This window comes from Coenobita brevimanus, chromosome 57, assembly GCF_032717465.1.
Source record: "Coenobita brevimanus isolate Jiangsu-jjx chromosome 57, ASM3271746v2, whole genome shotgun sequence".
In the NCBI taxonomy this organism is placed as follows: domain Eukaryota; kingdom Metazoa; phylum Arthropoda; class Malacostraca; order Decapoda; family Coenobitidae; genus Coenobita; species Coenobita brevimanus.
Window position 1 is genome coordinate 18,082,623 of NC_137010.1, and position 26,305 is coordinate 18,108,927.

The window sequence follows — 26,305 nt, forward strand, 5'->3', positions numbered from 1 at the left end:
CTAGAATATTAAAATTATATATGCATATGGCACATACCTTCAGCTTTCTCCTGGGATGTTTGTTGAGCCTTCGTCGAGTACTGTAGGACTTGTGGAGACCTCTGAAGTTGGGTAATGAAGTCTCCACTTTACACTTCCCGACAACCCGTAATATGATTACCACAGCCTGATATTATCACTAGAAACACTATTCTATGATTTTCAAATAGTTTGGAATCCATACTCCAAAAAAAAAAAAACACTGTGAAAGCAATGAAAATTACGAGAGCGTATGACCTTCCCACTTACGCTGGTTCGCCACTGGTGTTCTGTCATTTATTATTCATAAAAACACTATTATTCATAAAAACACTCACACTTGATATTTCTATTACTATATAACACTTACATATATCTACAGTCTTTATCCATAAGTTTCCTTCAGTAATAGTAGTTTATTGTCACTGCAGGCATTCAATTTCTCTTTCAGTAAAATACGTAGCATTCACTTTCTCGTCCTGTATACTAGCGTTGAGAGCGAATGTCACTTTCACTTTCATAACTCATAGCATTCATACATGCTAGAGTGAAACTTTCACTTTCATTACTCCTAGTATACAGTATATACTCGTATTCTTATATTACTACTAATTTACGTTAAAGTACTTGGGTAGTGTGATGAGTAAGGATGGAGGTTTGGAGGGTGAAGTGCTTGAAAGGGTACAGGAGGGAAGAAAGGTTGCTGGTTCTTTGAAAGCAGTGATAAGAAACAGGGAAGTGGGCATGGAAGTGAAAAAGTTACTACATGACAGTATTGTGATACCAACTCTAACGGATGGAAGTGAAGCTTGGACGTTGTTGGAAGGGCACAAGTCAAGAGTGAGAGCAGTGGAAATGAGTTATTTAAGAGGAGCCTGTGGAGTCACATGGAGAGACAGGCTGACGAATGAGGATATACAGGAGCATTGTGGTGTGGATGTGGATGTGATAGGAAGCATTATGAGGAACACACTGAGGTGGTTTGGCCATGTGGAGAGGATGGAGGGTGAAAGACTGACGAAGAGAGTGTATGTGAGTGAGGTGGAGGGGGAAAGAGGGAGGGGGAGGCCGAGGATGAGATGGAGGGATGGCGTGGAGAGGTATATGAGAGAGGGGGGTGTGAGTTGGGAGCAGGGCAGTGAAATGGCGGGGGACAGGGCGACTTGGAGGCGATTTGTTTGTGGCCACCCCAAACGGGATTGAGGCGTCTGGCAATAGATAGATAGATTAATATTAGCAATTACTCTACCTATTTCATGGCTTCATGCATATGAGTACATCCTGTAATTCACATGATACTTTATGTAATACCATCTTTGTCATATCCATCCATCATCCAGTCCTATGTCACCCCATAAGGAGTGTAGGAATCCAGGGCTAGGCAAGTTGGTCTGACGTTTAAGATACGAGTGACCAGCTTCACTCATCCCTGAGTGGCATTACGTGAGCAATATTCCCCAACCATCCCTTGGATATATACCTCCACAGGCTCAATCTGACTGGAGCACCTTAATTACCGACTAAATCACCAGGCGCCATTATTTGATTATATGGTTATAAGTACAGTATTAACATTAGCAATGCACTGGTTGATGGTTGATTTTTTTTTTTTCTTTTTTTGTAAACAATTTATTTGGGTGATGAATGTGCTGAATTATCCTATTATATAGTTAACTGACAAACTGGGGTAAAAATATGGAGATATAAGCTTTCAAAGTTGCACAAAGAGGTTGATGGCAGCGCAAGCCTCCAGTGGATGTGACGTCACAGGCCGCCAAGCCCAGAGTCAAAACAAGACTGTGATCCTCACCCACGTTGTGTGATTGTGGTTCTGCTGATTAGCCAAGAGCCAAGCTTTGCTTCGTCATGGCCAAGTCAGCAAATAACCATCATTGGTGTTTTGTTTCCAATGTGCAAGAACACACGCAGAATCAAATCAGAAAAAAGATTCATCACTGTTCCAAGAGATGAAAACCAGGAGGATGTGGTGGCAAGCAGTGTGTCGGGAATACCCCATCACAACTGGCAACTCTGACTGTTGTGCAGCAGTTCAAGGAAGTACTGAATCGGCAGAAAATACTATAATTTTTACCACTATATAGGTTCATGCACAACTATTTATCTCAAATCCGGTCCAAAATTTGTGCTAATATGACTATTAACCCATACCATGCTGGGAGGTGGGGGGGAGCTGATACCCCTCTGTGCCAGCTGATTTTTTTTTTTTTTTTTTGGCTAAATAGGCTTAAAACATCAATATAAGATTGCTGGCACTAATAAAAGTAATCACTAAAGCCAGATAGTTGGTTGAATTGAGTCAGGTTGGTGCCACTCTACCTATAAAATCTTCGAGGTTACTGTGAAAGCAGAGTGGCTGTGAGCTTGTGAACCAATTTTGGATTTTTTTTCTTCTGGCTAAGTGAGCTGAATACATCAATATAAGATCCCTGGCACCAGAAAAAACAATCACCAAAGCCAGACAGTTGGTTGAATCGACTCGGGTTGGTGCCACTCTATCTCTGAAATCTTTGATGCTACTGAGAAAGCAGAGCGTCTGTGAGCCTGTGAACCGATTTTGGATTTTTCTGGTGCGTAAATTGGCTTAATACATCAATATAAGATCCCTGGCACTAATAAAAGTAATCACCAAAACCAGAAAGTAAGTCGAATCGTGTCAGGTTGATGCCACTCGACCTCTGAAATCTTCAAGGTCACAGACAAAGCAGAGCAACTGTGAGCCTGTGAAGACTTAATCACCTCCTGCGCTCATAAGTCAGTGTTGTAAGCATAGCAGAGAAATGTCTGAAGTTGGCGAGATACGATATTACCTTCAATTTCTTGCAGTAACTTCTCAGTGCTACAGGACGTAGATCTACTTCACCGATGCATTTCAAGGGGACATAGATCTACGTTGCTAGCATGGTACAGGTTAATAAAAAAATCAAGTTTCAGAGCTAAAATGTGCTGTTTGCAGATATTTACCCTTCAGATTCTCAACACGCATTGAGAGACTTCCATTTTGCATAAATATTGATTTAAAACACAAGTAAATGTATCTGCATTGTAAATCAATAGTTACACAAAACAGAAGTCTGTCAAGGCAAGTTGTCATGCTAACTTTAGCAAATTTTTGCTCTGAATCCTGAAATTTAATTATTGGTCAATTAAACACAAATTTTTTACCAGATTTCAGATAATTTTGTGAGTATGAACCTATATGGTGATAAAAATTATAACAGCCTAGCATGTACAGCTTAACATAACCTAAGAGTCACCTGTCAAGCAAAGCCAACCCTAACTTCGGCAACTGGTGGTGATGTGATTAGCTCTACAGATCAGACTGGCTGTTACTAAAAGGATGTTCAAACATCACCAGTATATAAGACCAAGAATTCTGATAACCAAATACTACACAGAGGTCTAGCTGTTGAGTCAGGCCTATCTAGGAGGAAAAAACATGGAAATATTTCAGTTTTTGTGACATCTTCCCTATGTATTACTGCCCAATTTCTGGGCTATATGCCCCTGGAGTTAGGACCTATCAATACTTATCCTGATTCTGTAGGACCGAGTTGTCCTACAGGTATCCCCTGGTTGTCACAAGGTTCACTGTCACTAGGAGTCTCTCTAAAACCAACAAAACTCTTCACTAAAGCACAAACATAACATACTTCATCTTTAAGAGAGCTATCACACTAAGTCTTATATACCTAGTATGATAATAACAGCTGAATATCACAGAAATCTTACTGACACTAAAGTATAATTCCCAGACATTGTGAATGTGGGGGTGGCTCTGATGAATGAGGGTGAGATTTGGAAGATTCCGGTGTTGCTGTTTGCTGATGATACAGTATTGCTGAGTGAAGACGAATGGGAGTTGCAAGGTTTGGTGAATGAATTTGGGACAGTGTGTAGGAGGAGGAATCTGAAAGTTAATGTAAACAAAAGTAAAGTTATGGTGTTTGAGAGGAATGAAGTCACAGAATGTACAGTAAGGTTGGATGGTGAGGATATGGAGAATGTGAGTGCTTGGGTAGTGTGATGAGTAAGGATGGAACTTTGGGGGATGAAGTGCATGAAAGGGTACAGCAGGGAAGGAAGGTTGTTGGTTCACTGAAAACAGTGATGAGGAACAGGGACGTGAGTATGGAAGTTAAGAAGTAACTTCATGATAGTATTGTGATCCCTACCCTGACATATGGAAGCGAGGCGTGGATCCTGCAAGAGGGGAACAAGTCAAGAGTGAGAGCAGTAGAAATGAGTTACTTGAGAGGAGCATGGGGAGTGACATGGAGGGACAAGTTGACGAATGAAGAAGTGAAGGAACGTTGTGGGCTGGATGTGGATGTGGTTGAGAAGATTAGGAGAAATACACTGAGGTGGTTCGGACATGTGGAGAGAATGGAGAATGAAAGACTGACTAAGAGGGTGTATGTAGCTGAGGTGGAGGGAGGGAGAGGGAGGGGTAGACCGAGGATGAGGTGGAGGGATAGAGTTGAGAGGTACATGAGGGAGGGGGGGGTGAGTTGGGGGGAGGGTAGTCAAATGGTGGGTGACAGAGCGACTTGGAGGTGTTTTGTCTGCCGCCACCCTTTGTGGGATTAGGGCGTTGGGTTATAGAAAGATAGATAGACGATAATCTCCAACCTTGATTGGCTATTTTTTTCATAAATATTAAATCAGAGAAAAAATAATGATATTCCAATTGATTATCAGTAACCATTTTATTACTTTATGTAACTTGTACACAACTGTCAACCAGTCCATTACTTGACTTATTATATGCATATATCTTATGACTTATATGACACTTTGTGTACAGTATTATGAAATATTTTAGGTTGTAACATTTTTAGTTACTGTAAGTTTGTTTACTTTCTGTATCATATATATTCAGCAAATGAATGAACAAATATAAAGCTTGTGGGCACTCTAACTTAAGTTTGGGTGGACAGACTCCTATGGGTGGGCAAATAAACTCGAAATGTGGGTGAAATGACTCGTAACTGTATGACTGTGTTACAGATTTTCACTTTTATAGAGTAGATTGATGAATTGTACTGAACTGAGATACTGTAATGAGAGGTGAATATGTATATATAAACCCACCTGGTTCAAACTCAGTAAGGAAGCAAAAGGATGGACAGCAGTAATTTGTAAGTTTATATGTATGATTATGGTACAGATCTTCATTATTTTAGTTCTTTTACTTAGTAATAATTAACTAATGACTGATGAACAGCACTGAATGGAGATACTGAAAGCATGTATTTGTGTGAGTGTGACTATATCAACCTAAAGTTTTAGTGGGTGTTGATTAAGAGTCAAAAACTTTTCTTCCTTACACGTGCTCTTCCAAAATTAATGTGACTTATAGTAGTTTCTTGTATGCCGAGAAATAAGGTATGCTTAAAACATAGCACAAGGACTGAAGTTAGTGTGTAATTTTTTAATTTAAATATTCATATATAACATACATGTACTACAGCAATTTCTCAATTATCTGTCATCACAATATCCAGCCCAACGCAATATCTGGTGCTCTTTGCCTGGTTCTATTAAAACAATAACCGGCAAAATTTGGCAATATCCTGCTAAAAATTGGGAAGTACTATGCATTTTTCGGCAGTGATGTTTATTGTCTGGCTCAGACACGGGACTCAACAGGCGTGCGTGCAAACCCCACAACACGCCAACCAGTAACAACTGTGGAAGCAGTCCACCCAATGCACCAAGTCTACCACTGATCTCTCGTTCTCTCCCATGGATGCCGTATAGTGAGGACATATCTGTGTGTTGCACATTTGCAAGCTACCCCTAGTACTGTTACTTAGTCTGTGGCTCCCTGAGCTGGAGTGATGTTTGTGGGAACCGTTTGTCGCTAGACTACATAGGATAAAGTGCACTGTACTGCACAGTGTACTACTCTACCCTCCATCGATGCCAACACTAAGTAATTACAGTATGATTATGATTATGTACTGTATTCCTGTACTACATAATACTGAATGTACTGTATCAATACTGTATTGTATTTTATGCTTGATTTTAATCTCTTACTCATGAGTAATATTGTTGGAATGTTATTAGGATAGAGGGTCAAGACGGATAGCTTAGGGTAGTGACACATCATCTGGCGCAACTTCAAATGGATAGCCGACTGAAGGTACTAACGCAATATCTGGCGTTTTGCATTATTTGGCATGGGGATTGGCTGAATTATGCTGGACAATTGAGAGATTACTGTATTTTTCTTCAGTTTTCCCATTTCGGGTCTGAAAAACCTAAGGTTAGTATTGGTGTTACCAGAAACAACAGCAAGTATTCTACAGTTATCGTAACCAGTGAGCAGCTTCACAATTCACCTGTAACTGCTGCTGTCACTTACCCAGTAAAAGTATCGAAGTGGTGGAGGAGTTTGTCCCGTGTGGTGGCAAACGAAAAGGCCGGAATATTGCCACTCTCACTCACATCTTCACCTCCACCACATGTCTCGTAGAACTCTGTCATAACCTGTGAAGCAGGCCACATCTAGAATTACATGCACCACATCAGAGAAAGCTGGGAAAACAAAAGTAAATTCTGATACATATATTAAAAAAAACACACACACACACACACAAACTAAACCCAGAGGCAAGGAATGATAAAGTTCCCATTCCACTCATTTTACATAAGAGAAATGTAGAACTGCATGATGATGCTGCAATCTGCCTAATACCAATCCAAGTTCTGTTTGCTCTCAATCTATAAAATATGGGAATACTGTATATCCAAAAAAGATGGCATTTTGTTTCATGTGGTTGTACTACATTCATCATCAACACCATCATCATCCCATCCTGTGTTCCCCCATGAGGTGCGTAGGAGCCCCGGGTTAGGTAAGCTGGTCCTGATATTTAACATGAGTGACCAGCCTCACTCATCTCTGGGTGGCACTATGAGCAATGAACCCTAACCACCCCTTGGATATAAACCTGCCCAAGCTCAATCCAATTGCAGTGCCACAATTACCCACTAAACCACCAGGCGCCATAATTTGGTTATGTGATTACCACCAGACACTGTAAATGGTTTCCATGTGTACAAGGGAACCATTTGGCTTGTCACTCAATGCACAGTCACCTGTAAAGAGAAGGAAGAGGAAAGAATGAAGGAAAGAAAGACAGAAGAGGAAGGAAGGAATGAAGAGAGGAAAGAGCAGTCACCTGAGAGCACCACTACTCTGAGTGAGTGGATGGTGAGTGCCCCCACCTACCACTAACATACTGTTCATAAAAAAGGGAAAAGCACTAAACTAGTCATGAACTGCTGTCAATATTGCTGTAATGAACTTAATCCAAATTCTCATTACATGACTGGCAGCTGTTATGGACAAAAGGCGGAGAATTATCGATAAGCTTGTGATAAAATATGAAAATCCATGACAGCTGAGAAAATTTTTAGCTCGTCAAATAATTTTGCTTCTCTTTTATTTCTCCACATTCTTAGTTTCTTTAACTGTTCCACAGCCTAATACGGTATATTTTGAGAAGAAAGTTGTTGTAAGAGATATCTGTATCAATGGCTACAGAATTAACAGTATCCTAAGTTTAGCTCCTCCACCTCGAAATGCATAAATGAACTGTGGTGGCAGGTAGAGGCAGCACTGGCAGGGACACATGAGTATGTTTTGGGATTTTGTGCAACCCACTGAAACCGACTTGTTCCATTTCAGCAGAACTTCCCTCCCTCTAGTGGTGAAGGGGAGCCTACATGAGGTGGCACTGTGCACCCCATGCAAGAAGAAATAACTGCAACTGCTACACTACAGCAACTGGGTCTGTGATTTCAGCATGGGAGTCAAAACTCCTAACCATCACTGTGTCCCATAACAAAGACCCGGCTTCAACCTTGTTGGGGGCTGTCTCCTGCGTGACAGCAACTGCTCCCTACAATTGTTTTTTTCACACTTGGAACATGCTTTTCTTGAAGGCCATTTCCCTACTCCTCACACTTGCTGGAGACACTGAGGGCATTCCTGTGCCTCAAAAAAGCTACATCGGCCCAGTTTGCTTCCTACACATCACAAGTACCAGATGAACTTCTGTATCTCTTAGATTGCTTCTTGCACAGAATGGATGCACACCACATGTACTTCACTTACAAATCCCAGGCAAAATCACAGCACATGGGTGTGTGATAGATGCAACACATCCACAAACACTCCTCCTGTCACACCAAACAATTTCCACCCACAACAGACACACACAACACCTTGAACAAAAAACACTGCATAAACATACTGCATTGCAATTAATTGTAGAAGGCCTCCATTCCAAAATGCCAGAAAATGAAAAATTTCTCCATGACTACATCATACATGTTGCACTCTTAAAAAAAAAAAAAAAAAATGCACATAGCAGAGTTCAAGCATCAGACAATATTGTACTTTCACATCTGCACAGATAGAACAGAAGGCCATGGAGGAGGCAAACATTCACACATCCATCCTCTACAAAAACACAACACAATCACCCTTCCAGAATGACACCACATTAGAATTAGTCACTCACTGTCAATTGTAGTAACAAACAAGACAGAAGTGTTAATGAATAGTGCAGAGCTCTCAAGAACAATCTTTGAGAGTTACTGATTCAGTGTGTGAAGGGACAAGGGGCCCTTCATAACCTAAGGTACCAGGGTGAGATGAAGATGTAGAGGCTGCAGTTAGAGAGAAGAGGAGACTTTTCCAGGAATGGAAAAGAGGTGGTAAGAGAGGAAAACTTTGCTCCCAGGCATGGGCCTGAAAGAAGGTATCATTTTGTTTCATTTTTTATGTTTCCAACATGCTTGCATGCATCGGCCTTGGTCACCTAACGGCTGCTCACCATGCTGCTCGATCTATGGCAGCTTCCCTATAAGGTCCCTTAACCCTGAGGTCACACTCAATGACCTCGACCCAGGTCTTTTTCAGTCTACTTCTTGCTGCTCTACCCCTAACTTTAACACTTCTCACTTTCTGCACCCAATTATCATCCCCCACCCTCTCCTCACGCCCAAACCATCTCAGTTTACCCCACCTCATCACACCAATACACTCCAGTCCCATCCTACCTCTCCATTCTTCAATTGTAAACCTAGCCCCCCCCAGGCATCGCACTCAGGGACGCATTGAACATCCACCTAATCATTGCCATCTCTGTTTGACCCTGTGAATATCCTCTTCCTCTACTGCCCAGGTCTCAATACCATACGGCAAAATTTGATTCTCAGAGACTTACTGGATGGCACTGAAAGGATGAATACAGGGTACAGTCATCTCGTTATACAACTCTTCAATGTGATAAATCGCTACAACAATAATTCATTAGTTATACCGTTTTTTGGAATAACGATAAAAAATTTGTCTCAATTTCACTAGAACAATAACTGTGACGGCCACCACCAAGAATCCCTTGCGGAAGTGTTGATGCCAATATTCGTGCAATTCTGTGAATGAAAGGCCATTGAAACACCACTGCTATCACCAAAGAACAGTGCAGGTGCTTAATAAGTAGTGCAGAGAGCAATATTAAGTGAAGTGATAGCTTTTTGCGCGTGGAATACTGAAACTTGTTACCTGGAAATCATGTCAACCATGTGTACACTGCCTCCCCAGTCAGATGACTAAGCCAACATAGCCGCCCAGTTATTGCACTTGCTATGATTGTCTGCCTTTCATTCCATTTTGCACATTAAAGATCACTGAAACACCACTGCTATTATTGCCTCAACAGTGCAAGTGCTTAACAAATAGTGCAGTGATAACTCTTTGTGTGTGAAACACTGAAACTTGACTTGGAAATCATGTTAACCTTATGTACGCAGTCACCCAGTCAGCTAACTGAGTCAAGTTGGCTGCCCAGTGTTAACATTTGCTGTGTTTGTCTGCCTTTCATTCCATTTTGTTCATGAAAGGCCACTGAAACACCACTGCAATCATGAAATAACAGTGCATAAGCATAACAAATAGTTCTGTGTGCAATATTAAGTGATGATAGCTATTCTGTGTGAAATACTGAAACTTGTGACTTGGAATTCTGTCTGGAAAGTATTCTACCCCCCAGCAGAATGCATGGTGCTGCTGAGGGGTGCTGAGGGCAAGCTTAAATGGGAAAGTTATTTTAGGTTTTAGGTTTTGCGGTCAAGGACATCCTCCCTACACCCACTGGACCCATGTTATATCAACCTCACTACAAGATAAATCATTAGGCGATAGATTTTCATTTGATGCAACTCTTTCATAGAGCAAGACCTGACTGTATAGTATTTAACCTGCAGATTGCAAGCCACAGCTCAGACTGGATAAAGTCACGTAGCAAGCCACAGCTCAGGCTGTGCTGGCCGCACATCACTGTTAACTACTTGACCCTTACGCAAACTTATGCATGGCGCTACGCAAAGATGGAGAGAGAGAGATATTTCTTTTCTTTTCACCAGATGATTCCCTGGATGTTTATCAAGTTTAATTTTTTTTTTTTTTTTTTTTTCACTACTCCCCTACTTACAGTAAACTTACGCATGACCCTACGCAAAGATGGAGAGAGATATTTTTTTTCACCAGATGATGCCCTGGATGTTTATCTTCAAGTTTACAAAAAAAAAAAAAAAAAGGTAACTGCACCATCCACAGGTTAAGGTAGCAAATCAGATAAAGAGGGAAAACAGGGATATCAGTGGTGAACAGTGTGTGAAGAATGATGAAGGATAATGGTGGACAGTGATGATATTAAAGATGTCTGGATTAACCAGCTGCTCATTGTGGAGTTTGACTGGAATAGGGAAGGTCTGGAGTCAGCAGATCCAGTGTTTGGATCTTGGCTTTTATTAATACTGCTACTGTGAGCAAGGCAATAGACAGGATGCAGTTGGGGAAGAAACAGCGGGTGTGTTTGGGTTGACTGCTGAAATGTAGAAGGCCTAGGGAGCTAAATGAGTGGGTTTAGTTCCTAATTTGTTATATCTGATTACATATGACTGTGTTGTCCCAGATGCATGGATGAAGATTGTGAATGTAATGTATAAAAGGGGAAGGCTGATGCCTTGGAAAGATGAAATTACAAAGGCTCATATAATGAGGGTAATGGAGAGAGTCCTACAAGGTATGAAGAGTGAATAATGATGAGATGCAGTTTTGGTTTTTGCCAGGCAAAGGGACCACTGATGCCATATTCACTGTCCAACAGCTTCAGTAAAAATATATAGGACTGAAAGGGGAGTCATACTTTGTTTTTGCTGATTTGAAGATGGCCTGTGACAGTGCCAAGGGAGATGGTGAAGTAGCAAAGAGAAAACTTGGGACTGAGGAGTGCATGGTTAGAGTGGTTATGGTTACGTACAGTATAAGGGTGCTCATACCCAGGTGAGAATGAATGAAGATTTAAATTATTAGTTTTTCATGAATGTTGACTTGCATCAGGGATTAGTCTTGAGCCCTTTATTGTCGTGGCACTTGAAGGTTTCTCTCGTGACTTCAGAAATGGACTCCCACGCTAATGACTTGTTGTTGACTGCAGAGAACAAAGGGGAGGTAGAGGAAAGATTCAAGAAATGGTGAGATGGAATAAGGCATAAAGATCTGAAAGTAAATGCAGATAAAACATGAATAATGATACAGTATCATGGGCTGGTAGTGGTACTGTCCAAGCAGAGGGAGTGTGGTCATATGCAGTTTGCCACAAGGGTGTGGGAAGTAACTCCATTTTGTGCAGTGTTTGTGACAGTGGGTGCAAAAGAGATGTAGTGGTATCAGAGGTAGACTGCATAATAATGTTGATTTTGCGTGTGCGGTGTGTCAGAGAGAGCATGTAGAAATTGACATGCGTGAAAGGACTGATCTCGCTATAAAGTCTCCTGGGTGTGTGGAGGAGTTTTGTTATTTGGGGGGACATGTTATGAGCTGGAGGTGGTGCTCTGCAGCTAAGCTAAGGCTGCAGGAAGTTTTGGGAGCTGGGCTCTCCCTCTGTGCTAAGGCATCTTTGTATGTGGTGTGTGTTGAGAGTGTAATGCTGTATAGAAATAAGGCCTGGGCAGTAAAGGAAGAGGATATTCGTAAGCTCAAATGTACAGAAATCTATCTATCTATCTATCTATCTATAGCCCGACGCCCTAATCCCGTAAAGGGTGGCCGCAGACAAAACGCCTCCAAGTCACTCTGTCACCCACCATATGACTCCCCTCCCCCCAACTCACCCCCCCCTCCCTCATATACCTCTCAACTCCATCCCTCCACCTCATCCTCGGTCTACCCCTCCCTCTCCCTCCCTCCACCTCACCTACATACACCCTCTTAGTCAGTCTTTCATTCTCCATCCTCTCCACATGTCCAAACCACCTCAGTGTATTTCTCCTAATCTTCTCAACCACATCCACATCTACCCCACAACGTTCCTTCACTTCTTCATTCGTCAACCTGTCCCTCCACGTCACTCCACATGTACAGAAATCACAACAATTAAATGGATCTGTTGTGTGTCCTTTAACCCCTTAACCGCAGGGATGTCGGGAATGCGCCTTAAACGTCACGTGGGAATAATCACGTTCTGACTTTTTAAAAATATTTGCCAAAAATCAGTTATTCGTCCTAGAATATTACAATTCGATAAACCCATGGCACATACCTTCAGCTTTCTCCTGGGATGTTTGTTGAGCCTTCGTCGACTACCATAGGACTTGTGGAGACTTCTGAAGTTGGGTAACAAAGTCTCCATTTTACACTTCCCAATACCCCATAATATGGTTACCACCGCCTGATATTATCACTACAAACACTATTCTATGAACTTCAGGTAGAGGAAAGGGCAGCCACCCAAGAGCAGCACAACATCGAGTGAGTGGTTGGTGGGTGCCCCAACCTACCGCCAAAAACTCAGTGCCAACAGCATCTGGTGTTCTCGGGCAGTCACCTATTCAAATACTAACCAGACCCAACGTTGCTAAACTTTGCTGATTGGACGAGGAGCAATGCAGTCAACATGGTATGACCGTAACCAGGAGGGGGGGGGGGAAAGCTAGCTGTAATGGATGCTTCCAAGTACAGATATTTGAAAAATTGGGAGCCTTGTGGTGACTGGTAACCTAACTTAATCTGATATCAAACAAATGACAACAGCTTTCAACATGGCTAGTTAAAATGGTCTTGGAAATACTGTATTTATAACATATTTTGGGAATTCACATTGTTTCAAGTTTGTCCAGATGAACTGAAATCCAGACAATAGGGGTCATGACCACAGAGGTTCAACTGTGATCATTTCTTCATTACATGATTATCTAGAAATGTAGTAAACAGATTCCTGAAGTACAGTACCACTCAAATTGTCACTCAAGAGTTAAGTCACCTTTAGGCAGAACTACAAGTAAGTGGATTGCAGACACCCCAATTTACCACTGGACGGGGGGAGGGGGAAGTGAAATGAGCTTAGTGTAAATATCAGATACTGAACTGGGAGAAGTGTGAGGTACCGTTTGCAAAAGATGCCTCATGAAGTGTCGGATGCGGTGCCATGGGAAGAGTGTGTCGCCCGTCCTGGCCACATGTCGCACATAATTCTCCAGAGTCTTGCTTACCACATCACTGCCCTTCTTGTCAAACTCTGCATATAGGTTTATTAAATATTAGTAAAAAAAATGGGTCTTTATGAACAACATCTAGCATGATGAAAATGCTAAAATGTTTTCTCCATTAATATAATTTTGTCCACAAAAAAAAAAAAAAAAAAAAAAAAAAAAAAAAAAAAAAAAGTGGGGCAAGGACTGGGTTTGGAGATGACATGAGGGGTAAGTTCTATAGGGGCCTGGTCCCCCCACATTATCCCAATAAGCAGTTCAATTCATCTTACAAATATTTTCTACTGTGTGCTTTTTCTGGACCCCCCAAAACTGTTTAAGACAAGGCCCAGGTTATGAACACAGAGTCTGACCTCGGTGGACTTAGGAATGCCAACAATCAGTCCCATTCAATCCTCTTCAAAGTTCTGAGGCTAGGCTACCACAGGCCAATACATTTTAGGATAAATGACCAGTCTACTCCCTCCGGAGTTATTACATGATCGAAAAATCTCCAATAAGCTCTTGTTGACTGAACCAATTGAAAGCTATATGGCCAGTAACAAACTGGATGCTGGGAGCTAAGTCCATAAGCTTATGGGGCAACATTTCATGGAGGCAGGCATGGGGTGGACATGGGGGGGAGGGGAGAGGAGTTAGTCCTGAAAATGCTCCATTTCAAGTACCTACAACTAGGTTAATTATAAATACTGTATTACACAAATGTATGAGTATAGATATAAAATAATTTATATATAAGCAATCTGTATGTTAAAATCTCCTGTTCAGATTTGTATTCACATGATAACTGATAGTAGGTAATGAATATCTATCAGAACAAACCAAAAAAATATCAGATTATAAACAATGATAATACTGTACTTTCTTAAAACAGTAATGTGAGGATTCAAAAAGTATTAACCATAATTTCCTTATAAGGTTCTAGTACACCATCATAAGGATCTGCCTTGAAAAATCAACTTTTGCCTTAAAAAAAAAAAAAAAAAAAAAAAAAAAAAAAAAGTTCTGGGGGGAAAATCCAAGACCCTCTGTCTCGTATGCCTAAGGCTATGTCTGGCATTTAATTTCATATACCGTACTGTACTAACATGGCTATTTCAACAGTTTTTATTCTATTCCTATGTCACGGAATTATTGCAAGGAGAGCTAGCCTATATACTTGTACATTAACCCGTCACGTCCCGACCACTTTCGCACCTCCAACACCCCCCAGTCCCGACCATTTTTGGGAATTTTTTTTTTTGGGCTAAAACCTCTGCTTTTGGTGAGAAACATCGAAAATTCATAAAGAAATCGCTCACCTGAGGTTTAAAATACTCGATACAGGTAGGAGTACCTCCTTACCTTACAGGGTTTTCTATCAGGCTGGCTGCAGAGAAAACGAGTTCTATGGGAGGATACCTATTCCACACCACTCCTAAACGGTATTTATTTATTTATTTGGTACGAATTTATATATAGTATGAGAGTATATTGGTTTTCAAACAGTAATATAGGCACTATAAGCATTGTTTCACTCACTAACTCATCACCATTCCTGACCTTCTTTTGCCACATTACCTGATCATCATTTCTGACTGTTTCTTCCTCTAATGCTATGTAAACTTTGTCCTCCACATTGTCATCGATTGGGGAATCACTCTGGGCCTGAATGTCTTTATTGGAGGTCACTGGTAACAAGTGAATTGCCGAGACAATGGCGTGCGGGGGGGGGGGGGGGGTTATGCGGTGTAAGGCATTGTCCCTGCTTGGCATCTTGTAGAGCAATAGAGGAAGGTGTCCCGTGTATACTTACGAAAAATCATGCACGAAAATTGATAATTGTGCAAATTAGGGACCTTGCAATTGCAAAACGTACCAGTACGTCGACGGGACTGGCAAATGCAAAATGTTGCAACGTACCCATACGTCGACGGGACGTCTCGGGTTAAAACAGGTACAATATAATTTTCTACCTACAGAATCATTATCATAAGTTTTAGAGAAGGAGCTATGGTGGCTAAATCAGCAGCACAAATGCCTTCACTCTGCATCTGTTTGGAGTCTAACATTCTAACGTTCAAACCGAAGTCATAATGGACATCTAAATTGGGTGCCAGATGTATGTCCTCCCATAAGCTTGCAAGTGTTTATAGCCCGACAATTTACTGATAACACAAATTTTCACATGCATCACTCTGCCTGAGACATCCTTCACCATTCACACTTGATCAGCATGAAAAATCACTCTCCCTCCCAGAAAAGGGTCCAGTCCTGCAGCAAACCTAAAATGGATTGACTGCTTTTTAGACCACTACATGAACTCTCTTTGGAATCATATGAATTTTGCTTTGTTTACCCATCACATCTTAGGTGCAAATCTCATAAATGAATCCCTAAATGAACTACACCCATACTCCAATATCCGGCACTATTGTGTTCCTGTGGGAGTGTTCGTTCAATGAGTATGTTGAATATCGAAGCAATTTTCCTCATGAGATACTAAAGAAAAGCCAGAGATGCATTCCAGACCCAAACCCAAACTCTTGTACGCCTTAATCAATAGAGACTGACACAGAAACGCTATAGGCAATGTTATTATCATCATAAACAATGCTACTGCTAAACAATGAGACAGTAAACATTACACGCAGGAAGGTAATGTGGGTGGGACGTGCAGTGTGATGCTTCTGGGCAACTGAGAGGCAGGCAGTTGGCAGCACACCATGCAGGGCTGGGGGTGGGTGAAGGTTGGGGAAGGAGACAAGCAGGGGTGAGGGAGGGTGGGGAGGATGGTGGGGGGGGAGGGTAGGCAGCTGGCAGTGTGCCAAGTGGGGGTGGGGGAGGGTGGAGGGATGAGGAGGGAGACAAGCAAGGGTGGGGGAGGGAGACAAGCAGGGGTGGGGGAGGGAGACAAGCAGGGGTGGGGAGACAGGAATTGAGAAAAGGCCAAACAGCCCTATTACCCACCCCCATAGCCTCACTCACAGTACTTGCTCACCACTCTCATGCACTAACTCACTCACTCACCGCTCTCACAAACATGGGAGACAAGCGGGGAAGGGGGAGGGTGGAGAGATGGAGAGGGAGACAATCAAGGGTTGGGGGAGGACAGGGGGATAGGAAGGGAGACTTGCCTGGCAGCGCTGAGTGTCGTGGGGGATGGAGGAGGAATGGGGGGAGACGAGAGAGGATGGTGGGTGGACGGGAGGACTGGGAGAGCTTCGTTTCAAACCTAGGGAGAGGTGGGATGTTGGACTGGAGAGGCAGGGTGTTGGAGCATCTAGGGGTATCATATATCCAGGTATACCCAATATCAGCACAGTAATCTCTGTACAGTACAAATGCATATGATAGTACTGTACACAGTACTGCATGTGTGTATGTACTGTACAGTACACTTTCATTCAATATGGGTAATCATTTCAATACCAAAGGCAGCCACCTTAGCCATGCAGCCCTAATGGGATAAGTTAGGTTTGGTTAGGTTAGGTTAGAATATATAACATACGGTATGTAATTTTGCCTTGGAAACACATTGGGCATATTTTCAATAAAATCCTATGCTAGTGCATGGGACCAAGGTGAAGGCTGCTGCCGAGAAGTTTGCACGCCTGCACAACGTGCACGACTTCAAGGTGACCAAGGAATGGCTCTTTCACTTCAAGCTTCCCCATGGACCTACTGGCCGTACAGCACACGGTGAGGCCTTGGATGTGGCAGCAGAGGAAGTAGACGTTTCGCCAGAAAGTGCAGCACCTGATCAAGGGCAAGGGCCTTGCCCTTAGTCAAGTCTATAACACCAACGAGACTGGTCTATTCTGTTGCTCCTCGCCCACCAACACCCTGGCTGAGGAAAGGGAGAAGCCTGTGCCTAGTTGGAAGTTGTCCAAACAATGTGTGTCTGTTTTGTGCTGTGCCAGTGCTAACAGGATGCACCACCTCAAACCCATTGTAGTTGGGCATGCAAAACAACCATGCTGTCTCTGTGGGTTGATGGACAGCCTGCCTGTTGTGTGGTACCATTCTGTGAAGACCTGGTTTACTGCTAAGATTTTCACAGATTGGTTCCACAGACAGTTTGTCAAGTCGGTTATCCGTTATCAATAGAAGGTCCTTTGTATCATTCACGACCAGGTGAAGGCACTCCTGCTCCTGTACAGTTCCCCTGTGCATCTGTCTGAGAAGGATTTGGTTGTGTATGACGGGTGGATTAGGTGCATGTTTCTGCCAACTAATATGACCGCTCTGATTCAACCAATGAACCAGGGTGTTATCATGGCTGCCAAGAGACTGTACCACCGGAGGTTCCTGAATGAGGTGATGGTGATGCTGAAGGACAAAGACGCGGCTGAGGACACACGCGGGAAGCAGACCTTGCAGAATCTTCGGCGTTAAAACCTGAAGTCCGCTGGGTTCAACTGGTCAAACACATGGAACGAAGTCTCCATGAAAACCCTCGAAAGAGGCTGAGCTCATCTTCTCCAGGGAATCGAAGCCGAGCATGACTTTGAAGGGTCTGATGTGGATGATTTCCACAACCACCTTAGTACAGCAGGACAGCAGGTGGATGTCGACGACGTGAGGGATGGCCTAGACAACGACGGGGGCGATCCTGGTTATCAGACCACATTTGATGAGATCGATGTTGCTGCCTCTGTGGGCACGGAAGAGGACAGTGAGACCAACGAGGATGAGGACCCTGACTTGCAGCCCTCCGCAACTCCTTCACTTCCTCGTCTCAGTGTCCTCCACGGTTACCTGGAGGGGGTGCTGGAGTATGTCGAGCACCTGCACTGTGACAGGGAGTAGGTGTCGTTCAGCCTGGCAATGGAGCTGCAGTAAGTTCAGGACACTGTCATCCTCCAGCAGAATCGTCGGTCCCATCGTAAGACCAGGATCGACCCCTTCTTCAAGCCTGCGACCCCCATGAGTGCCAGCCCATTCTCACCACCACCACCACCACCAGCTCGTTTCCCGCCTTCACCATCGGACCCGCAACCGAGCACATCAAGAGCCACTGAACCTCCATTGGACGTAAGTTTGCAGCTGTCTTCAGAGTCTCCTGAGGTGGGTAGGCCACCATCACTGCACCGTACGTCACCAGTCATCGCCCAGCTCCAGGAGGTTCAGGAAGAGTTCTTGGACATTTGTTAAGTGCGAATGTTTGCCACTAGACCACATGGGACAACTCTACACCTGCTGGAGGTGTGCAGGTTGAGAAGCCAGTCTGAAGTGCACTGGGTGGTTAAGTATCCCAACCAAATGTTTTTTGGTAGGTAACTTTAGGTTTCTTTCATAGTTTCCTTGGTGTAAAAATTTATTTAGGATATTCCCATGCATGTTTTGATGTCAAAATATGGCAGAATGACCTGAAAACAGTGCCAAAAATAGGAGGGGTACTATACATACAGTAGTGTACAGGCAGGGTTTCTATCTATAGCCTGACGCCCTAATCCCGCAAAGGGTGGCCGCAGACAAAACGCCTCCAAGTCGCTCTGTCACCCACCATTTGACTACCCTCCCCCCAACTCACCCCCCCTCCCTCATATACCTCTCAACTCCATCCCTCCACCTCATCCTCGGTCTACCCCTCCCTCTCCCTCCCTCCACCTCACCTACATACACCCTCTTAGTCAGTCTTTCATTCTCCATTCTCTTCACATGTCCAAAACACCTCAGTGTAATTCTCCTAATCTTCTCAACCACATCCACATCCACCCCACAGCATTCCTTCACTTCTTCATTCATCAACCTGTCCCTCCACGTCACTCCACATGCTCCTCTCAAGTAACTCATTTCCACTGCTCTCACTCTTGACTTGTTCCCCTCTTGCAAGGTCCACGCCTCGCTTCCATACGTCAGGGTAGGGATCACAATACTATCATGCAGTGACTTCTTAACTTCCATACTCACCTCCCTATTTCTCATCACTGCTTTCAGTGAACCAACAACCTTCCCTCCCTGCTGTACCCTTTCACGCACTTCATCCCCCAAAGTTCCATCCTTACTCATCACACTACCCAAGTACTTGAATGCACTCACATTCTCCATATCCTCACCATCCAACCTCACTGCACACTCTGTGACTTCATTCCTCTCAAACACCATAACTTTACTTTTGTTTACATTAACTTTCAGATTCCTCCTCCTACACACTGTCCCAAATTCATTCACCAAACCTTGCAACTCCCATTCATCTTCACTCAACAGTACTGTATCATCAGCAAATAGCAACACCGGAAGCTTCCAAATCTCACCCTCATTCATTAGAGCCACCCCCACATCCACTGCCCTACCCTGCACCTCCTTTACAACCCCATCCATGTATATATTAAACAGCCATGGAGACATCACACAACCCAGTTTCAGTCCCACACTGAGATCAAAGAACTCACTCAGCTCACCATCCACTCGCACCGTAACCCTAGCTCCCTTGTACGTACTCTTCACAGCACTCAACAATTTCCCCTCCACTCCATATATATTTAATACCTTCCACATACCTTGCCTATCTATTCTGTCATAAGCTTTCTCCAAGTCCATGAAGGCAGCATACACTTTCCTTCCCTTCTCTAGATGCTTCTCCACTAAACATCTTAGAACAAATATCTGATCTACACACCCTTTTCCCTTCCTAAATCCCCCTTGTTCTTCTCCAACTAGCTCCTCAGTCATATGCCTAACCCTATCAATGAGTATTCTACCATATATTTTACCAGTCACACTAAGTAGGCAAATACCCCTATGGTTACCACATACTTCTCTCTCTCCTTTTCCTTTGTATAAAGGAACAATTATACCTGATTTCCAGTCCTCTGGAACCCTTCCCTCTTCCCAAGCCAATCTACACAACTTCCATATCCACTCCACAACAATCTCACCCCCATACCTAAGCATTTCACCACACACTCCATCAATTCCTGGGGCCTTTCCCAACTTAATCTTCTTCATCGCTTCCACTACTTCCGCCCTACTGATCTCTTCCTCCCTCCTCTCATCTCTTCTTCTCCCAGCCATTCCCCAACCACTTATACTCGCACTGCTCTCACTCTCCACATTCAACAAATCCTCAAAGTGCTCCTTCCATCTCCTCAGTTTCTCTCTCTTCTCCACCAACAATCTATTATTCCTATCTTTCACTCCCCTACTATTTCCCCTTTCACACTGCCTTACTTTCTTTACCTCCTTCCAAAACAATTTCTTACTCTCCCTCCATTTCACACTCAGATTCCTCCCAAACTCCTCATCTACTTTCTTTTTACTCTCCTTCACCTGTCTCTTAACCTCCCTTCTCCTGCTCACATATACCTCTCTCTTCTCTCTCTCATCTTCTCCCCTACCTCTACTCGCTAACCATTCATTATATGCCTTCTTCTTTTGTTCCACAGCTCGTTTCACCTCATCATTCCACCATGCTGTCCCTTGCACACCCTTGCATCTCCTCCTCACTCCACAAACCACCTCACACGCTGCGCCTATCTCTTCCGTGAATATCTTACATACATTTTCCACCCCTTCCATCTGCTCTAGCTCATACCTTCCCAGTCTTTCTTCCACTATGCTCTTATACTCTGTCATTTTCTCACTATCTTGCAATTTCTCCACTCTTCTCACAGGAGTTGCTTCCTCCTGTCTTCCCCTTCGTCGGGGATGTTTAATTTTTTTTCTGCATAGTTTTCTTGGTGCAAGAAATTATTTTGGATAATGCTATGCATGTTTTGATGTCAAAATGTGGCAGAATGATCGGAAAACACTGCCAAAATAAGGACGGATACTGTACATACAGTACGGTAGTGTTTAGGTAGGGTGTTTTTCGGTTTTCAGTGTTATTTTTTGCATGGTTTACTTGGCGCTGAAATTATTTTAGATAATCCTATGTGTGTTTTGATATCAAAAATCTCAAAATATGGCAGAATGACCAGAAACACTCCCAAAATAAGGAGGGGTACTGTACATACAGAAGTGTATTGGCAGAGTGTTTTTTTGGTTTTCAGTGGTTTTTCTGCATGGTTTTCTTGGTGTTTAGCATTCCTATGTGTGTTCTGATGTCTAAATATGCCTAAATGACCAGAAAACACTGCTAAATTAAGCACAGGTACCGGTACTGTACAAACAGGCTAAGTATAGTTTGGAGGTGGGTATAGGTAAGGTCTGGGTATGGTAAGGGAATAGTGTTCATTATCCGGATGCTGCCACTACCCAGACATGCCTTTGGCTCTATTATGTCCAGATAAATGAAGGACTGTTGTATTATTTAATTACAGTACTGTACAGTATATGCATTTTACTCAAGATTAATAGAAAACATGAAAAAAACTGAATTTCTGCTCAGAGTTCTTGTACCATCAAAAGTATGGTAAACATTAAGCCCACTGATGGAACACTGCCAGAGTGTGAGTGTGTGTGTGTGCACTGTAAGACTTGCAAGCTTATACCAGTTCACCACAGCTCCTTAACAGAAGAGAGCTGCCTAGATATTTGTGTTGAGCTTCTTTCTAATCACAGCGATATAATATTATGGTCTAAATATTCCATATACAGGGTATTTACTTCAAGCATCTTACCTTTTATTACAGTCAAAGGACTGTGGGATAAGACCGTACTGGTGAAAAATAATTAGCATTACAGTGTTAGTTCACACCAATAATGGTGGAGAAGTAAGTGCTAAAGTCTAGGGTTACTGGGGAAAACAAACATTTATTTATTTTTCATCGTTAATCATCCAATTCTGATTATTGGATAATTTTTTCCTTCCGATATCGCTATTAATCAGCTTTTGCTTGCCAATTTACAGGATCATCAGGGGACAAAGCCCCTCAGTAAGGTATTGACACTTCTTCACTTTGGCTTTGACTGCTAATTATATATGATTTTTATTGTAAACATTTGTGTTTGTTGGTGTACGGACGTTGTGTCCAATTGGTGGGATTGGTTGTAGACATGTTGACAGGGGCATTCAAGCAGTTTTCTTCAATATCGCAAAGTAGCTGTTTGTTCTCTTCAGTATTTTTTGTCTGATAATTAAATGTTTGTCACCTGTGATACGTATTGTACTAAAATTATTTTCCTTAAGAACATAGGTTTAGGAGAAAACAGGGTATTATTTTACAAGCTGCCAATATGCAGTTCAGGGATATTACCACCATAAATACATAGTATAATACCTAAGGTTGCTAATAAACCCCCCATAACCCCATTCGCAAATCGATATTTACAGAGATATTGAATTTAATAATAATGTCCCAAAATACCATACCTTGGAAGTTAACTATGCCAGTCTGTGTAAAAAATGCATGCGTTTCTCCTTCCGTCCACTGCACATGCGTCTTCTAGGTCTGTTTCAGCCACTCATAAGCATACTTTTGCTCACGTGATGGTATTCTACCAATCAATTTCAAGCGCGCTCTTTGATTCATTCTGGGTTGAAAATTCAAATTCTCCTCGCTATGGCTTCCAACGAAGTAGGATGTGATCTGTGCACCGGGTGTGATTTTGATTATTTACGAGTTATGAAACGTTTCCAGTCAGTGGTTTTTTATGCGATTTGTGATTTTTGCCTTTGTTTTCTGTCGAAAATGCTTCATTTCAGCTCCTCATCCAGTCAAACTTCATGATTGGAAAAAGAGGCAAAATGAACCATTTCCAACAAAAATCTATCTATCTATCTATCTATCTATAGCCCGACGCCCTAATCCCGCAAAGGGTGGCCGCAGACAAAACGCCTCCAAGTCACTCTGTCACCCACCATTTGACTCCCCTCCCCCCAACTCACCCCCCCCTCCCTCATATACCTCTCAACTCCATCCCTCCACCTCATCCTCGGTCTACCCCTCCCTCTCCCTCCCTCCACCTCACCGACATACACCCTCTTAGTCAGTCTTTCATTCTCCATTCTCTCCACATGTCCAAACCACCTCAGTGTATTTCTCCTAATCTTTTCAACCACATCCACATCTACCCCACACCGAGTCCGACGAAGTAGGACGAGATCTGTGCACCGGGTGTGGTATTGATTATTTACGCATTATTGTTTCCACTTGGTAGTTTTTGATGCAATTTGAGTGATTTTTACCTTTGTTTTCTGTCAAAAATATTTCTTTTCAGCTCCTCATCCAAAATTCATGATTGGAAAAGAGACAAAATGAAGCATTTCCAACAAAAATGAAGGTCAAAATCACTCAAGTCTCGTCAAAAACTACCCGAAAAATATACTGCACAACCTGACCCATTGCATCTCTAAGGTAAGCATTCTGCTGCAGCAGGTTAAGTATGTCTGGTTAGGTTAACTGGTTGTGCAATATATTTTTCAGGTGGTTTTTGATGCAATTTGAGTGATTTTTGCCTTTGCTTTTTGCCAAAAATGCTTCATTTCACCTCCTCATCCAGTCAAAGTTCACGATTGGAAAAGAGGCAAAATGAAGCATTTCTGACAAAAATGAAGGTCAGAATCACTAAAATCTTGTCAAAAACTACCAGAAAAATATATTGTACTGCACACCCTAGACCATCGTATCTCTAAGGTACGGTAGGCATTCCGCTGCAACAGGTTAGGTTAGGTTAGGTTAGGTTAACCAGTTGTGCAGTACATTTTTCTGGTGATTTTTCATGCAATGTGAGTGATTTTTTGCCTTCTTTTTCTGCCAAGAATGCTTCATTTCACCTCCTCATCCAGTCAGAGTTCATGATTGGAAAAGAGACAAAATGAAGCACTTGCAACAAAAATGAAGGTCAAAATTACTCAAATCTCATCAAAAACTGCCAGAAAAATACACTGCACAGCCTGGGAGGTGTACTGGCAACTTGTAAAAATTTACCAAAATAGCATGAATCAATGCATAACTGTTGTCTAGTTTTTACATTTTGTAAAGGGTCCAACAAGCTTGAATACGTCAGCTTTGGTCACCTAATGGTAGCTCGATCTCTGGCAGCTTCCCTATTCTGTCCCTTATTCCTGAAGTCACTCTCAATGACCTTGTCCCAGGTCTTTTTCAGTCTACTTCATGCAACACTACCCCTAACGTTAACACTTCTCACATATATACTGCACCCAATTATCATCCCCCATACTCTCCACATGCCCAAACCATCTCAATCTACCTCTCCTCATCAAAACACCAATACACTCCAGCCCCCTCCTACTTCTCAACTCTTCCATCGTAAACCTAGCCCCCCCAGGCCTCGCATTCAGGGATGCACTGCACATCCACCTAATCATTAGTCATTTCTGTACATTCTGTTTTACCAAGAACATGAGTCTGTAAGAAAACACTCTGAATTACTGCATTGGCTAACTGTTAACTGTCCTCATATTTTACCAAAAAAAATTCGGTAAATTTCTACAAGTAGACAATACACCCCCTAGGTGGTGCAATATATTTTTCTGGCAGTTTTGATGCGATTCGAATGTTTCTGACCTTCATTTTTGTCGGAAATGCCCCTCACCAAACACAATAAAACTAACCAAACCAAACCCAACATACCTAACCTATCATAGAGGAGTAATAATCAATTTCCAAATGGGGTAATGGGGGTTACTGTGATCCTTAGGGACTATACTATACGATAATGGTGCTAAAATTCCAAAACTGCATATTGTCCACTTGTAAAACAATACCAAAAATTCTATACTTTACAATGCTAAAAAAAAAAAAGTTTTGGATTGGATACATCTATAATACACTGAGTTACGGTTTGCACACTCATGACAATGCACTCCTTAATTACCGTCTCTAGTTAAGTTGGGTTATTCAGTGGCCAAGCGTATACCATCACAAGCAGTATTATGGCACATCCAGGAGCCTACTCTTACTTAGTCAGATTATCAACATTAATGTCTGGTTACTCTGGTCATTAAGATAATAGCCAAAATATGATGACTTCTATGATGCTATCTCTGAATGAACCTAACATCACCTGGCATTAGCTGGATGAAATACGTACATGTCTACATAACGATGTTACATTGCTCTGAATAAAATGCCAGAAAGCAACCATGCCTGTGAAGATTTTTTTTCTTCCCTGACTCCTCTGCTGAGCAAAAACTGTTTGGTGTTACAAAGAATAAGTAGATGGGTGTGACTGAAATGAAATGCGGCCTTCAAATTACACCCACTCGTTTAATACGCTGGCCAGAATGTCACCTACGTCAGCTGATCCATTGTGAAACTGATTGAAAAGCTGAAACTATGATACCATCCACACCGGCTTATGAACCTCTTTCATTCACTATTCCTTTTATCAATCCGTTTCCAACTGCCAAAAGAGACAAGGAAAACCTTAATACTTGCTTTCTAGCTCCTCCAAAATCGTTTCCAAGTTCTCCATAATCATTAAAAATCAAAATTGTGGCACGGCGGTTGAGTCGGCCCTTCCTCCATCCAACTTGAAAACAAACAACATGGCGGATCGTCTCATGAAAGTCTTAATTATCTGAGCGATATCCTTTTATTTATTTTATTAGGAATCCTTAACTTATTCAGTAAGCAAGTAGAAAGCCAAATAATAAGATTTGTTAGATATGAAATTGTTAAATAACAAGTTGAACAAACCCGAACGCAAAAGACCGCGGGGCTAACATCTTCCTTTGGGTACGTTTGGGTACAATATAAAACACGGAATCTATTGATATTTAGCTGCTGCAGAAGAGAAACAACTGACACAGTAAGATTAAAGGCAGTTCACTTGCATTATTTGACGTCTATTACATTGCAAG

General features: G+C 42.4%; 1 protein-coding gene and 1 pseudogene across 1 annotated transcript in view; both read right to left on the minus strand.

The window, feature by feature from the left end:
• Positions 1–17,044, minus strand: part of LOC145401914 (uncharacterized) — a 74,223-nt gene extending 57,179 nt beyond the window's left edge. Inside the window, exons 1-3 of the mRNA XM_080274020.1 lie at positions 17,023–17,044; positions 13,507–13,637; positions 6,410–6,534 (exon numbers count right to left, since the gene is read on the minus strand). Coding sequence (XP_080130146.1) covers positions 6,410–6,534; positions 13,507–13,637; positions 17,023–17,044 — 278 coding nt within the window. The remainder of the gene's footprint in view (positions 1–6,409; positions 6,535–13,506; positions 13,638–17,022) is intronic.
• On the minus strand, positions 12,915–13,033 carry LOC145402479 (5S ribosomal RNA; annotated as a pseudogene).
• Positions 17,045–26,305: the final 9,261 nt, after the last annotated feature.